The sequence below is a fragment of the Asterias rubens genome, chromosome 3, assembly GCF_902459465.1.
Source record: "Asterias rubens chromosome 3, eAstRub1.3, whole genome shotgun sequence".
Taxonomy (NCBI): Eukaryota; Metazoa; Echinodermata; class Asteroidea; order Forcipulatida; family Asteriidae; genus Asterias; species Asterias rubens.
In genome coordinates this window covers 20,591,754-20,605,437 of record NC_047064.1, presented here as the reverse complement: position 1 = coordinate 20,605,437, position 13,684 = coordinate 20,591,754, and the positions used below count along the sequence as shown (strand labels likewise).

At 37.6% G+C, this 13,684-nt stretch overlaps 1 protein-coding gene across 1 annotated transcript in view; it reads right to left on the bottom strand.

Moving 5' to 3' along the window:
- Positions 1 to 11,264, bottom strand: part of LOC117288130 — a 30,449-nt gene extending 19,185 nt beyond the window's left edge. The window contains exon 1 of the mRNA XM_033768834.1: positions 10,850 to 11,264. Within this exon, the coding sequence (XP_033624725.1) occupies positions 10,850 to 10,952 (103 nt within the window). The 5' untranslated portion in view covers positions 10,953 to 11,264. The remainder of the gene's footprint in view (positions 1 to 10,849) is intronic.
- Positions 11,265 to 13,684: the final 2,420 nt, after the last annotated feature.

The window sequence follows — 13,684 nt, the reverse complement described above, 5'->3', positions numbered from 1 at the left end:
TTTGATTCAAACTGGATCATTGACCTACATAAAGACGAGGTATGCTGGAGGAATCAATCGTCGACCGTGTTGACGAACCATCATGCCGCCGTCATAATCATTCAATCCACGGTCTGATTGACATCACGCTTGCCCCCCTTGATTGGACATCTTTATGTTCGGTATCGGCAACCCGTGAACATGTCATAATGTTAGGGTATCACGTCAGTACGTGACTGTAAAAAGTCATACCCGATGGCTCTTGCTTGTGTTGACCTGGTATGACGGTGATTATGATGATCTGACTTTAAATGACGGTGATTATACAACAGGCAGTCTTACTCAATGGAACCCACCTTACTACAACCTCCTAGTATTTATTGGTCAGGCCCTCAGAAAAACTAAACGTACACATGAACCCCCCCCCAAAAAAAAAAAAAAAAAAAAAAAAAACTACACTAACGACAGGCTTCGTCACAAACGTTTTCTAATTAGATATAGTTATTCATAACAACTTATCCAAGTGAGTCTGGAATAAAATCAATCAATCAATGTTTTTTTTTTTTTTTTTTTAAGATGGCGGTCGATGACGCGTATTGCAATCCATCTCTAGTTTCGCCAAAAATCAACCTCGTTCTCATCGTCGATTGATCTCTCCGCGCCATCTTTTCCAGCTTGTATTGCTAATTCAGGAGTGACGACAGGGATCAATACAACGCGCTGCTCATGATTAAAAGGTTGATCTTGAATGGATTATTCTTTAAAGCTGAGGTCGTCCGAATTGGCGCTATGGTTATGGCTTACTACAACGGTTGCTGCGGCCGTGTCCGAAACGGCGACTTCGGCTAATAAAGCTACAGCTAGATCGCGCAGGTCTCGCCTACCCTTCAACACTGACAGACGCACTGATCTACTAGCTGAAGTCGCCGTTTCGTAGACGGCCTGAGGTGGGTGTCGCTGAGAACGTCCAAAGACCTTTATCACGGTGCAGCCATCTTGAATTTCTCCCTTTGATATCAATGTTACCAAACCGAGGCTGGAAGAACAAGCTAGTCTGGTTCCTATTTTCAAAATGGTTATTAGCATTCATTACTGTTATTCAATATGAGGAACGAGACTAAGATGGAGACAGCATGATAACGGTCTATACATCAACGCACGACGACGCAGATCTCAAGCCATAGCCGTAGCTGTATCCGCCAATTTTGAAACAGCCATAGCCAAGCTTCTAATAAAGATTGTCACGTCACTCAAGTGAGACGACAGAGGGACGAAAGCGATTAATTTGAGTGGACGGTACACTACCGCGCATCAAGGTGACCAGAGTTGACTTTAAGCGCGTTGTTTCAATCTCATTACCGCATAGCCCAAAGGGATGAGTCGTAGTCTTACCTCTAGGCCACTAAGAAATAAAACCAAGTTTACGGAGCGATTTTTTATCACTAGTAATTCTAACCAGACGATTTCAAGAGTTAAGACTCGTCTTTTCTCGAGTTGGGACGAGTTGACGTCCTAACTTAGGAATAGCCTTGTGTTTTTTATAACTCCTAAATAGTCCTATTAGGACTAGTCCTATGTTTGGACTATCTTTGTGAAATCGATCAGGGACACCAACGTTTTATTGACATGGAAACCAACACATGTACATCTTTGGAATTACTTATTTTGGCTTGTGTTTCGGTGGGTGGAGACGGAAAATGGTGAATCAATGAAAATATATCCAAATAACAACTGTTTGTAATAATAATAGAAATTACAGTAGCTTCTAGTATTGCGCTCCAATCTGTCACTCATGTATTCCCTCAGCCGATATCACGAAACGCTAAGATTAATCCTATCTCGAGTAAGCCTAACTTAGGATGGGTTCAATGCGTCATAAAGTCTATGGTTACAGAACGTAACTGGTTCTATGTCCTAAGACTAATCCTAAGTTAGGAAGAGTTTGGTGAAATCAACCGCTGGTCACCGGGTCATTTATTTCAGTCCTTAAACCATCTCAGCTCCCTTGAGAGTATAGACGATGTGACCTGTGACATTACATGTTTACAAAAGAGCCACAGAGCATGGACTTCCTGCAGGCATGATTTGTACACAGCCTATAGTGGAAGACACAATAAAATCTTATATTTTATGGAGACTGCACTGTCTAGGCACATCTCAAAACTTGACCAGCTTTTACTTTCATAACTCTTGGTTTTATGTGGAAATTATGACACAAAATGTCAACTTTCCCATAGGACCTGTGTAGTATTGTGCCTGCCAGAATACTTAAAGAATGTGCAAGGTCACACTTATTGTAAACAAGGGTCACATGGTCTATACAGACTGCGCTGCCAAATTTGTAGAACCGCAAGCTGCCAAGAACCATCTCTTTATTCACAGGTACCATACGCCTGGGTGATGAGATGCACTTACTAGCATTTTACAGTTAATTGTCATGACCGGGATATGAAACTCACACCCTGGTGACTTTAATAACAAGTATAGAACGCGAGTCCAAACGCACTAAACCACTCGGACAAAACATGTCATAATGTTTTTTTCTTAAGGGTTTTGGTGTACGAGAAACATGATTTAGTTTTCGTTACCTGGGCAGGTGAGATTACATCGGACGATACAAAATCAATTAAACATTCAATGACCTTACAGTGTTACATGGATCCTATTGTCACTCTCGATCGGAAACTTAAAACAATTGATTCGATGAGAGAAATAAATCGCCCGATAAGTTGCTGTTACAATAAGTATAGCTGTTTACCATGAAATATAGCCTAATTGAGAAATAAACAAATTCAGTTTACCAATATTGACATATTTAATTTATGTTTTTTGTAATCTAAAGATTGTTGAATGTTCCTATGGATTCAGGGTAGTGTTAATCTGGCACAGATTGCACATACAAAAAAACACCAATAATAATCTCAAATAAATAAGAAAGCCGAACGCCCATCCTTTGCCACCACTCCCGCCGAACTCCTTGGGGGTTGGGGGAGGGGGTGGGGGGGGGGGTGCTGACATTCTGAGGTCCAACACTTGGAGGGGTAGAAGCAATTTGAATGAAATGTCTAGCTATTTAGCCGAGTGTCATGACCACAATTATCTAATTTGTCTCGTTTTAAATGAGAAAAACAAAGAACTGACGACGTAATAACCCCGGGAGATAATTTCATCTGATGTTCTACAAGATTGGGACCCAATCTCCCAGCTGGTGATCACTCACGTTGCAAATCTAACACCTTCTAAATGGATCTAAGAACAATCACAATGTAACATACTCCATGGGGTACGGAGAGGTTTCCAATGTCGTCATAATGTGCCATCATTTAGCCAATTATATCAAATCAGGTGGGGATTTATGCTCAAAGTACACTTACTTGTACCCTATGGACTCTACATCAGCATGAGCTATTAAATGGATGCGCCTCAAAGGTCGCCTTAGCAGGGAATGTTAGGCCCAAAATCGGCGCTTAGGGTACCCAGAAACAGACAAGATCGAGGCATAATGTTTAAGGCATTGGACACTATTGGCAATTACTCAAAATAATTGTTAGCATAAAAACAACGAGCAATGGAGAGCTGTTGTTTTATGTGACACATTGTGAGCAACGGCTCTCTCTGAAGTAACGTAGTTGATACGAAAGAGATAATTTCTCACTCGAGTATGAAAATACTTCAGGGATGAAGCCTTTAATTGGGCATCTGCAAGTACAAAATTTTGTGCAGCAATGGTGTTTTTTCTGTCATTATTCTCTTGCAACTTCAAAGACCAATTGAGATTTTTTTTTATTCAGATTTGTTAGGTTATATGCATATGTTGGGATACACAAAGTGAGAGTACTGGTCTTTGACAAGTATTACCAAAGGTGTCCAGGGGTCGATTTCACAAAGAGTTAGGACTAGTCCTAACTTAGGACTAGTCCTAGGAGATATACAATTTGCATGGATAGTCCTAAGTAAGAACGAGTCACTGGTCCTAACTCGAGATAAGACTAGTCCTAACTCTTTGTGAAATCCACCCCAGTGCCTTTAACGTATTTCACATGTCATCAAGGGATTGCTGGTGTATGCGTGTGTATTTTACTTTCTTAAACACACTATTCGCTTACAGTTTATGTATAAAATCTTTGCTAACCATGTAAAGCGGAGAATGACCGTTAGGTGAAGAAGAATTCCACTGTAAATTGAGCCTTGAAATGTGGCCCCAGGTGACGATGTAAAAACAATATCAATCATAAAACAATTTGCTTATCAAAAACCCCGATCAATTTTCGCAATAAAACAATCTCATTTATAGAGTATTATTAATTTTGGAATCCCATCCGAGTAATATGCCTGCGTCCCCCCCCCCACAGAACTAGGGATAGTGCAGAGTATACAGTGCTCACGCACATCGGTGTATTATAAAGGGTAAAACGAAAATGAGTTTTCTTTATCCCCGATGCAAACTTTTTGTAAATCTTAATATTTCGAGTGATAACTACTAACTCACCCCGTTACAGAATTGAACACACAAGAGCGTATAATGCCCGTATTGTTTCAAAGTTATTTCAATTTGTAAATTTGTACATTTTAACATAACTAGGTTTTTGTGAAATGTCATTTCTTTTTTTCCGGAGGAAAAAAACGAAAAAACAGTTGTACTGTTTGGTCGAGGACATTTTTGAATTTTTGTATGTGTGTTTATTTCGATTGAACGCAGACGAAATGAGACTTGAATTGCCGTGGAATAAATTTCTTAAAAAGGACTTAAGAGACGGAAGAAATGATGAAGAATAATCTAATAGTTTGAAAATATTGTTCAGCTTTAATGCAAATTGTGTTCAGCTGGCCTATTCTGCGCACATTTGTTATCGGCACATCAGTCTTGAATAAAAGCAAGATGTTATGAAATAATAAAAAAAAATAAAAATAATAATAACTCAATAATTTATTGAATTTATTATATTATATTATACTTTATTATATTATATTTCGCTTTATCCAGGATCAGCCTGTATGGGGGCACATAACTATACAAAATACCGTAAGATAATAAGAGGCATGTTTGAAATTTATAAGAATTGTTTTCTTCACCCAAGTAATCTTTTTAATATTGTATTTAACATTATATACATTTCGACGTAATTTAGTTGTAAACCAAACTCCTTTAGTGTTTGACTTTTTATTTGATCTATTTTTGTTTAATAAAACCAAAATTGAATTGAATTGAGTTTGAGTTGAATTGATCAGAGTTATGAAATATGCAAATAACCTATAAAGACCCTTAGGCTGGCTATGGACACTTCAAGTGTTTCACGTCGAACCTAAAAACGGGAATCTCTCAAGAAACATCAACTGTAGGCCAACTGTATAAGAAAGCATTTTAATTTTGCATTAAGCTTATATAGCGGGCTCTTCGGATCGTAAATGTTGACGCAAAATCGATGACTTTTGTAAGTTTCATAATATTCTTGATGAGGATGCATCTCGAAGACGGTACTCGAGAGGGTGAAGATTATTATGTTCCTGATTTCAGACCAACAGGCGGAGGGGAAGAAATGATTTTTTTTTTCAGAGTGCGACTTAAATTATTTTCGTTGATTGATTTCTTGAGTTTAATGATGAGTGTCCGGAGAGTGGTTTGAGCTTCCGTTATGTATCGAGTCTAATTGTGATAAGTGACACTTGGCAATGGCCTTTGACCTGTCATTGACCTTTAAAGATGCAATTGCATTTTATGAATGACCAGGTCATATCGAGTATTGTCTGACCGACTGGTTTTCAACTATGGTGTTGGTTGAAATGATGTCAAAGGCACTGGACACGTTTGGTTATTGCCAAAGACCAGTATTCTCACTTGTTGTATCCCAACATAAATATGCATAAAACAACAAGTTTGTGAAAAAAATGTGGACTTAGCAAGAGAATAATGAAATAAAACACCCTTCAAGTTGATGCATTACTTTGTGTGCTTTCAGATGCATAAAAATACGTCGAGTGCGAAATTACCTCTTTCTCAAAGGAAGCCGTTTCTCAGAATGTTTTATAAAACCAACAGCTCTCCATTGCTCGTTACCAAGTAAGTTTTTATGCTCCCCAATATTCTGAGTTACCAATATGTCCGGTGCTTTAAAATAATATGTTGTTGATTGTTTGATATTGCATAATAGCAACCCTTGTTTGACTGATTTGCTGCTTTAAAGACAGTGGACGCTTTTGGTAAATTGTCAAAGACCAGTCTTCTCACTTGCTGTATCTCAACATATGCATAAAACAACCAACCTGTGAAAAAATGAGCTTAATTGGTCGTCAAAGTTGCGAGATAATAATGAAAGAAAAACACCCTTGTCACACGAAGTTGTGTGCTTTCAGATGCTTGGTTTCGAAACCTCAAATTCTAAATCTTAGGTCTCGAAATCAAATTCGTGGAAAATTACTTCTTTCTTGAAAACTACGTTTACTTCAGAGAGAGCCGTTTCTCACAATGTTTTATACCATCAACCTCTCCCCATTACTCGTTACCAAGTAAGGTTTTCTGCTAATAATTGTTTTGAGTTATTACCAATAGTGTACACTGCTTTTAAGATTAAATGTGTCAGTTTGACTGCAAGGGGTTGCCTATTACCAATGAGTCTAGTCGGTTTCAGGAATGCTTTATTGCGTTTATTATCTGTTATAATTGATGATCTGTCTAGATTGGCAAGTACGTTCAAATAAAGATTTAGGGCAGTAGTTAAAACCATGGGTTTATCATAGAGTGCCCAATGCATCTTGCATGCATCAACCTCTGTTTGATAATATTATTCTGTCGTCCGTTGCCGAACATCAGCTTATGCAGCCATTATGAACTTTAGTAAGAAACGAACGAGTAAATCTTTAACAGTGCACCCTTTTGATGTATTTGTTTTGCAATGCTTGGGAAATATCGCCCTTTTCCGCTCTGCTAGAACGGGAAACGTTCAGAAAAACGGAATTCTTGCGGCCAGCTTGGATGTTACGGATGTTATTGTGATCGTGTTGGACTGAGGTAGCGTGAAACCTGATTCTTATTGTCTAACACTCACCAGTCCCTTTCTCACGTCGTGAATAAATATTAAACAAAGTTCTCAAGCTCGTTTTTCTTGCTTTTCAACATTTTTCTCGTGAGGGTTTAAGAGAAGGGAGAATTGCTCAGGGCAAACATGGGCGGGTTCCTAACACATAAATCAGCTCGTCGTGACTGGCGTTCAAATACACATACCATTCCGATTTTTGTTTTATATCTCCATTTTGAATTTGTGGCCATTCATGTCAAAATTAGTTTTAAATATAGAATCCAGCTGAATGCCCGACACGTGATTTCGCATGTTGATGTTCTTTCAGAACTGAGATTTTTGTGGATTTAAGAACAGTTTGAACCTCAAATGTACGTGACAATTTTTCATTATACTCTCTTTTTCTGGTTTTCTATTCTATGACTAACCGAACATTATTAGCCACACGTATTGGATATCCCTCGAGGCTGACAGGGATAAGTCTAGTCGTCTCAAGACGTCTCATTGATAACCCAAGTCGTCTCATCGATAACCCAAGTCGTCTCATTGATAACCCAAGTCGTCTCACCGATAACCCAAGTCGTCTCATTGATAACCCAAGTCGTCTCAGTCATAACCCAAATCAGTGATAACCAAATTTGTCCCAGTGATAACCCAAGTCGTCTCTGTGAAAACCCAAGTCGTCTCATTGACAGACCAAGTCGTCTCACCGATAACCCAAGTCGTCTCAGTAATAACTCAAGCCGTCTCAGTGATAACCGAAGTCGTCCTAGTGATAACCCAAGTCGTCTCTCTGAAAACCCAAGTCGTCCAATACTCCCATTTATAACCCAAGTCGTCTCAGCGATTGCGAAAAACTCAGCCCCTTGATGTATATTCGAGCATGATTGTTTGTCACATGAATGGATAAACGTTATATTAATGTGAAATGTTTTCAAAATGTTTCACTATAACAGTTTCATACAGATCGCTTACTGGGTATATTTGCATTCGGGTGATGTTTTAGGTCTACACGCACGCAGTGACTTCGGAAAGAATCTGTGTTTTGCTGAAAACCTCGATGCAACGATAAATTGCAAGTTCTGAGATTTGCAAATCGACTGTCAGATCTTGAATATTCCTAGATGTCGTTTCATTGCTCATGAAAACCATTTTCCTGAAAACAAAAGTGAATTATCACTCTGCAAACGTGCCCCTTATAGTATGCGAAATGTTGTTTTCCATATAGGAATTATAACCCCCCCCCCCCCCTCAACAAAAAATAATAAATACGAACACTATTTGTTGCAACATGTAATGCGATATCAATATTTTGATCAGTCGACTACAGTCATGAAACATTCACTCAAAATTTGTCTTCATGTGCTTTGTTTAATGTGAAAAGGTGCTGGAGTACAAAAAATAAATATTCTTTTCCGCCATACTGTAATGAAATTTGGATTCCGTAAAATAATACAGATTTTCGAATTTCACTTTTACTTTATGTAGATAAACGTTTTGTGGAAGAGTGTTTTTCTTCAAGCCGTATCATTTGTACCACATTATCATTATTTCTTATTTCTAGAAAACCGCATATCAAACTGTTTTTAAAATGCTTTGCTGTTGCTGTTGTTGATGTCAGTTAGGGCCTATTAAACTAGATATAACTGTCATGTCTGACATGTTTCCGTTGCGGAGGAAACGCTTGCAATATAAATGTCAGAATCAAGGACTCGAATGACGGAAACTTAAAGATTCATTTTCATTTTTTTATTATTTTATTATATAATTTTTTTGAAAAGCCATGTCATTTAAACTCTATAATTTGTAATACGATGCTTTACTCCCAACAAACATAAACAAAAAACCACGAACGATCATCGCAATGGGTCAGTTTTTAGAGAAAATGTAAACGTTTTTTGTTCAACTCGAATCAAGATAAGAAATCGTGCTCTTGTTTGTTTTCGCAAAAGCCACTATTTCAGATGAAAATGTTATTTTCTTCAGGACCAACTTTACAGGTGATATGAAAAGGCAGCAAGATATTTAGCTTTGATACTAAAAGCTTTATTGTTTGTATTTTATACAACACGTTCCGTGTTGTTCCCGCGATCTTATACCGTGTTGCGTACCTTAAAACCAGTGGACACTTTCGGTAAACAGTGTTGTCCGAGGCCCACACTTTGTGTATCACAACTTATATAAAATAACAAACCTGTGAAAATTTAGGCTCAATCGGTCATCGGAGTCGGGAGAAAATAACGGGAAAACCCACCCTTGTTTCCGCACGTTTCGCCGTGTAATGACATGTGTTTACTATAGATCCGTAATTCTCGCTATCGAGAATTGATATTGTTTTAATGTTTTCTCAAAAAGTAAAGCATTTCATGGAATAATATATCAAGAGAAGTCTTTTACCATTACCTTCTGTAAACCCTGTAAGTTATTTGTAAATCTGTGAACTTTTTTTTCTGTTCCGAATGTGTATAATTGCTTTAAACTGCGAGCTTGAAATAATGTTACTCTAAAAACAGGTCATATAAAACATGTTTACTTGACATCATTTTCTTCCGAAAACGGACGCTTTTACAAATGGTTCCCCTTGATTTTTTACTCAGATTCAAAAATCATTAATTGCTCACCCTGGTTTCTTGACCCATTTCCATCCTCGTGATATAGGAAACGATGACTGGTTCTAATTGTATACACATAGTTAAATTTCTTCATTTGATGACAAACCGAAACATATTTTTTCCATAGCCTGTGATAGCAACCACAATAACAAAAGGTTAAATAATTAACCTTCGGAAAAGACTCGCAACTTTAGACCATTAACCATTTTTTTGCATTTATACCCTCTGTCATTTTGGTTGGTAATCAGTTTGCAACAGCTAATTCTATTTTCTAATTAATAATGTATAGCCGGGTGTATATCACTTTATGCAGAAACCCAACGTGTAAATACCAGCACGTTATAGAGTTCACTGTTGGACATCCACCTTATCTAAACACCATGGGGGTGTTTAGGGGGTATTAGGTTAACTCCAACCTGCCCCAGTAGTGTCAAGATAAACACCCTGGTGTTACTGAAACACCCTGGGGTTTTCACAATCAGGCTACAGTCAGTCATCGGGACTTAATATCAACAGCCCCCATCCAAAGCCACCGTTGCCGGTGGGAGAGCATCATGCGTCAAATCGGACTTTTTATTTGCAAACAAATACTGTAAACTGTTTAAGGGCAAAAATAGACGGATAATATTAAAGGATTGGTAAGACAAACACTCGAAATTGATCACATAATATTTACATACAACTTACACGGTCGAATGAGAGTAGAAAACCTCCCTTGAAATATTTCTGTCTGAAATGTCATATTTGACGGAGCGTTTTATTCCTTTTTTTTTTCTTCGATGTCATGCAAAAAATGTGCAATCGGTTTTTCCACCACTATTTTCTCATGCACCAGATGGCTCATCGATCTCAAACTTCTACAGGTTTGTCAGTTTATGTTTGGTGAATTACATAAAGTGATTACACTGCCAGCAACGGTTTTGTTAGTAAAACCTCAATTGGTCGTCAAAGTTGCGAGATAATAACGGAAGAAAAAACAACCCTGTCACACGAAGTTGTGTGCTTTCATATGCTTGATTTCGGGAGCTCAAAATCTTATTTTGAGGTCTCGAAATCAAATTCAAATATTTCAGTGGAAAATTACTTCTTTCTCGAAAACTACGTTACTTCAGAGAGAGCTGTTCTCGCAATGTTTTATACTATCAACAGCTCTCCATTGCTCGTTACAAAGTAAGTGTTTATGCTAACAATTATTTTGAGTAATTACCAATAGTGTCCAGTGCCTTTTAATGAAATTTGACTTACATGTGGGTCCAAAGACTCTGTTGTAGTTCCTTCTTGGTTCTGCAAGGCACATCACCGAGAGGCACGTTATAGCCACAGCCAGCCGTTGAGATGAGTTTAACATCTTCGTTGTGAGTAGACAAACACCCCCAAAAGGAACTATTTACAAAGTCTTGAGACAAAGACCAACTAGCCCACTAATCAGCCTCAAAGAAGGCTTTTTGCAAAGTTCTAAATCGAAGAGCAAACTCAAGACGTAAGAAAGAAAGTCGTTCACGGTGATGTGGTTACGTGCACTGCTTTGGTACAGAATGCGGGCTGTATATAGTTGTTGGTTTGTACGCGGGCGTTCTTCGTGCGCTTGTGCTGTTTTCTCTCTCCAATGCGTTTTCTTAGGCCCCGTGTTTTCTTCTGCACACTTGCCGTCCGACGAGTCTTGTTTTATATACGAGCAAGCAGAGTGGTTTAAGAGCATTGCACGAATCGGCACTGCGTCCTTACGTGTCACCATCTTTAGCCAATTCATAATACAAGCTTCAAACCGCGTGCGGGAGGGCGGCCTTTTCTTGCGTCAAGAGGCGTGCGATTTGGCTTATTAAGCTAGCTTTGCTCTGGATGTTATTCACAATACACGGATGGGCACTTGATCTGGCGCCCTGCAACGTGGAATGAAGGGTAGGGTAGAGATGCTGAGCAAGTTCAAAAACTAAACTTCAATCTGAAGATTCTTCGAAAAGAGGTTAGGCCTAAATTTCCCATTGTGTTCTATTTTTCAGTTGCGTATTAGATTTCCAAGATCTCTTTGAACAGTTTAATTTTTGTCCTTTGAAAAATATATGACCCTTTTAAAGTTTTTTTGTTTCTGAATTCAGCCGTGGGTTGTTCGATGTATGTACATTACACGCATCAGTACACATGTACTTTTTAAAATGTTGTTTTCTTCGGATAAGGGTCATATTTGTGACGTCATCGCTCCTTATATAGGGCTTGTTATGGTTTATATTATGTTGTGTATTTTTGGGGTACGTTACTCATAAACATGTTATCCTTAAAGGCAGTGGCGCTATTGGTAATTACTCAAAATAATTATTAGCATAACACCTTACTTGGTAACGAGTAATGGGGAGAGGTTGGTAGTATGAAACATTGTGAGAAACGGCTCCCTCTGAAGTGGAGTAATTTTCCATGAATTTGATTTCGAGACCTCAAGTTTAGAGTTTGAGGTCCCGAAATCAAGCATCTGAAAGCACACAGCTTCGTGTGACAAGGGTGTTTTTTTCTTTCATAGTTATCTTGCAGCTCTGACGACCAATCGAGCTCAAATTTTCACAGGTTTGTTATTTTATGCATTTGTTGAGATACACCAAGTGGGACGACTGGTCTTTGACTTTAAAGTATTAAAGTGGCAATAAGTTGACGTATTCCGTATGAGGGACAGGGAGACCGTGGGACAAGTCTATGTTAACATAATTGGCTCATGACACCACTTGAAATACATAATACAATTCCTTAAGTTAGTCCGACTTCTCATTTGCATATAAATGTAGAAACAAACTTTCAATCACAAAGGAAGGCCACAATCTTAAGGCGAACAAATATATTTTTTGTTTTCAAACACAAAAGGTTATTTTTTTATAGCCTGTTAAATTATGATTGAAATACTTGCTCGTAAAAAAAACAACTAAACTATAATTTTTTATTAACAGGAAAGGGGTAAACAAAGCGTGAATATCACGTAAACATTACTGACCAAAATAAGTCATTTACAAATTAATAATAAAATGGGTACCGCGTAAACAAGTATATTAATTTTAATTAACCACTTTAGTCTTTTTTTTTCTTTTTCAAAAACACCGGAAATGTAAAATGTTTGTGACTAAAAAACTTGTCGTCTTTCAAAGAATCTCAATGAACAGACAATGCTAATAATCCCACATTTAATGCTATTTCTTGTCACAGTCGATTTGTCACCGCTAAATAAATAACTAATCATTACTATTCCAACATTGAGATAAAAGTTTTATATCAGTAGAGGTTTTATATTTATTCACTTTTTATATATGTTTTAATGAACGACCACTTCCTCTTAAAAGACTCGTTTCCCGTTCTATGTTCAGTTATAGTTTTAAACGATTGCAGTCTTTGATCGGATGAAATAATAATTATATTTTTGGTTTATTACCACCCCTTGGAGTTGATAAAGAATCATAAAATTAGTTTGTGATTCTCGTCTACGTTGTGCCGATTGTATTTCAACTAAATATTTCATGAAGCAATAGTTTTTGTTATCAACGGTGTTGCAAATGAATGCAAAATGTAAATGCAAAATGGTGTATTTTGTAGAAAAAGAGTCATGCATTAAAAATACATCTTTATTTTGAAACTTCTCTCTTTTGGCAGTTTTTTCCAATGTCCTTCATGGAGATCGAGCGGAAATAACATATGTTTTAATAGGTATACTTATTAGCAGTGTTCAGTATTCAAAAATGGTTTTTTTTGAACAGTTTTCCTCCCAAAGTATTTGCTTTGCTCTATGTTAATCTAGTCTTTTTTTCTCGAGACGTGTGAGTGTCACTCGTGAGTACTTAATGCCAAGTTGACTTGCGACGAGCCCCCAGTCCTATATCGATTTAACATCAACCTGACTGCGGATGTAAAAAGCCATTCCGTTTGCCTATTGCAAAAGCGCATTCTAAGACGTCACAATAGAACTTATAAATTGACCAGTCTAGACCCGCCATGTGGATTCAAAATCACAGAAATTAAAAGCTAGTCCCTCAAAACAGAAAATACTTATAAAATGAAGATGAAATTACTTATTCCAGAGGTGCATTCAATAAGATGTTACAATAGAAC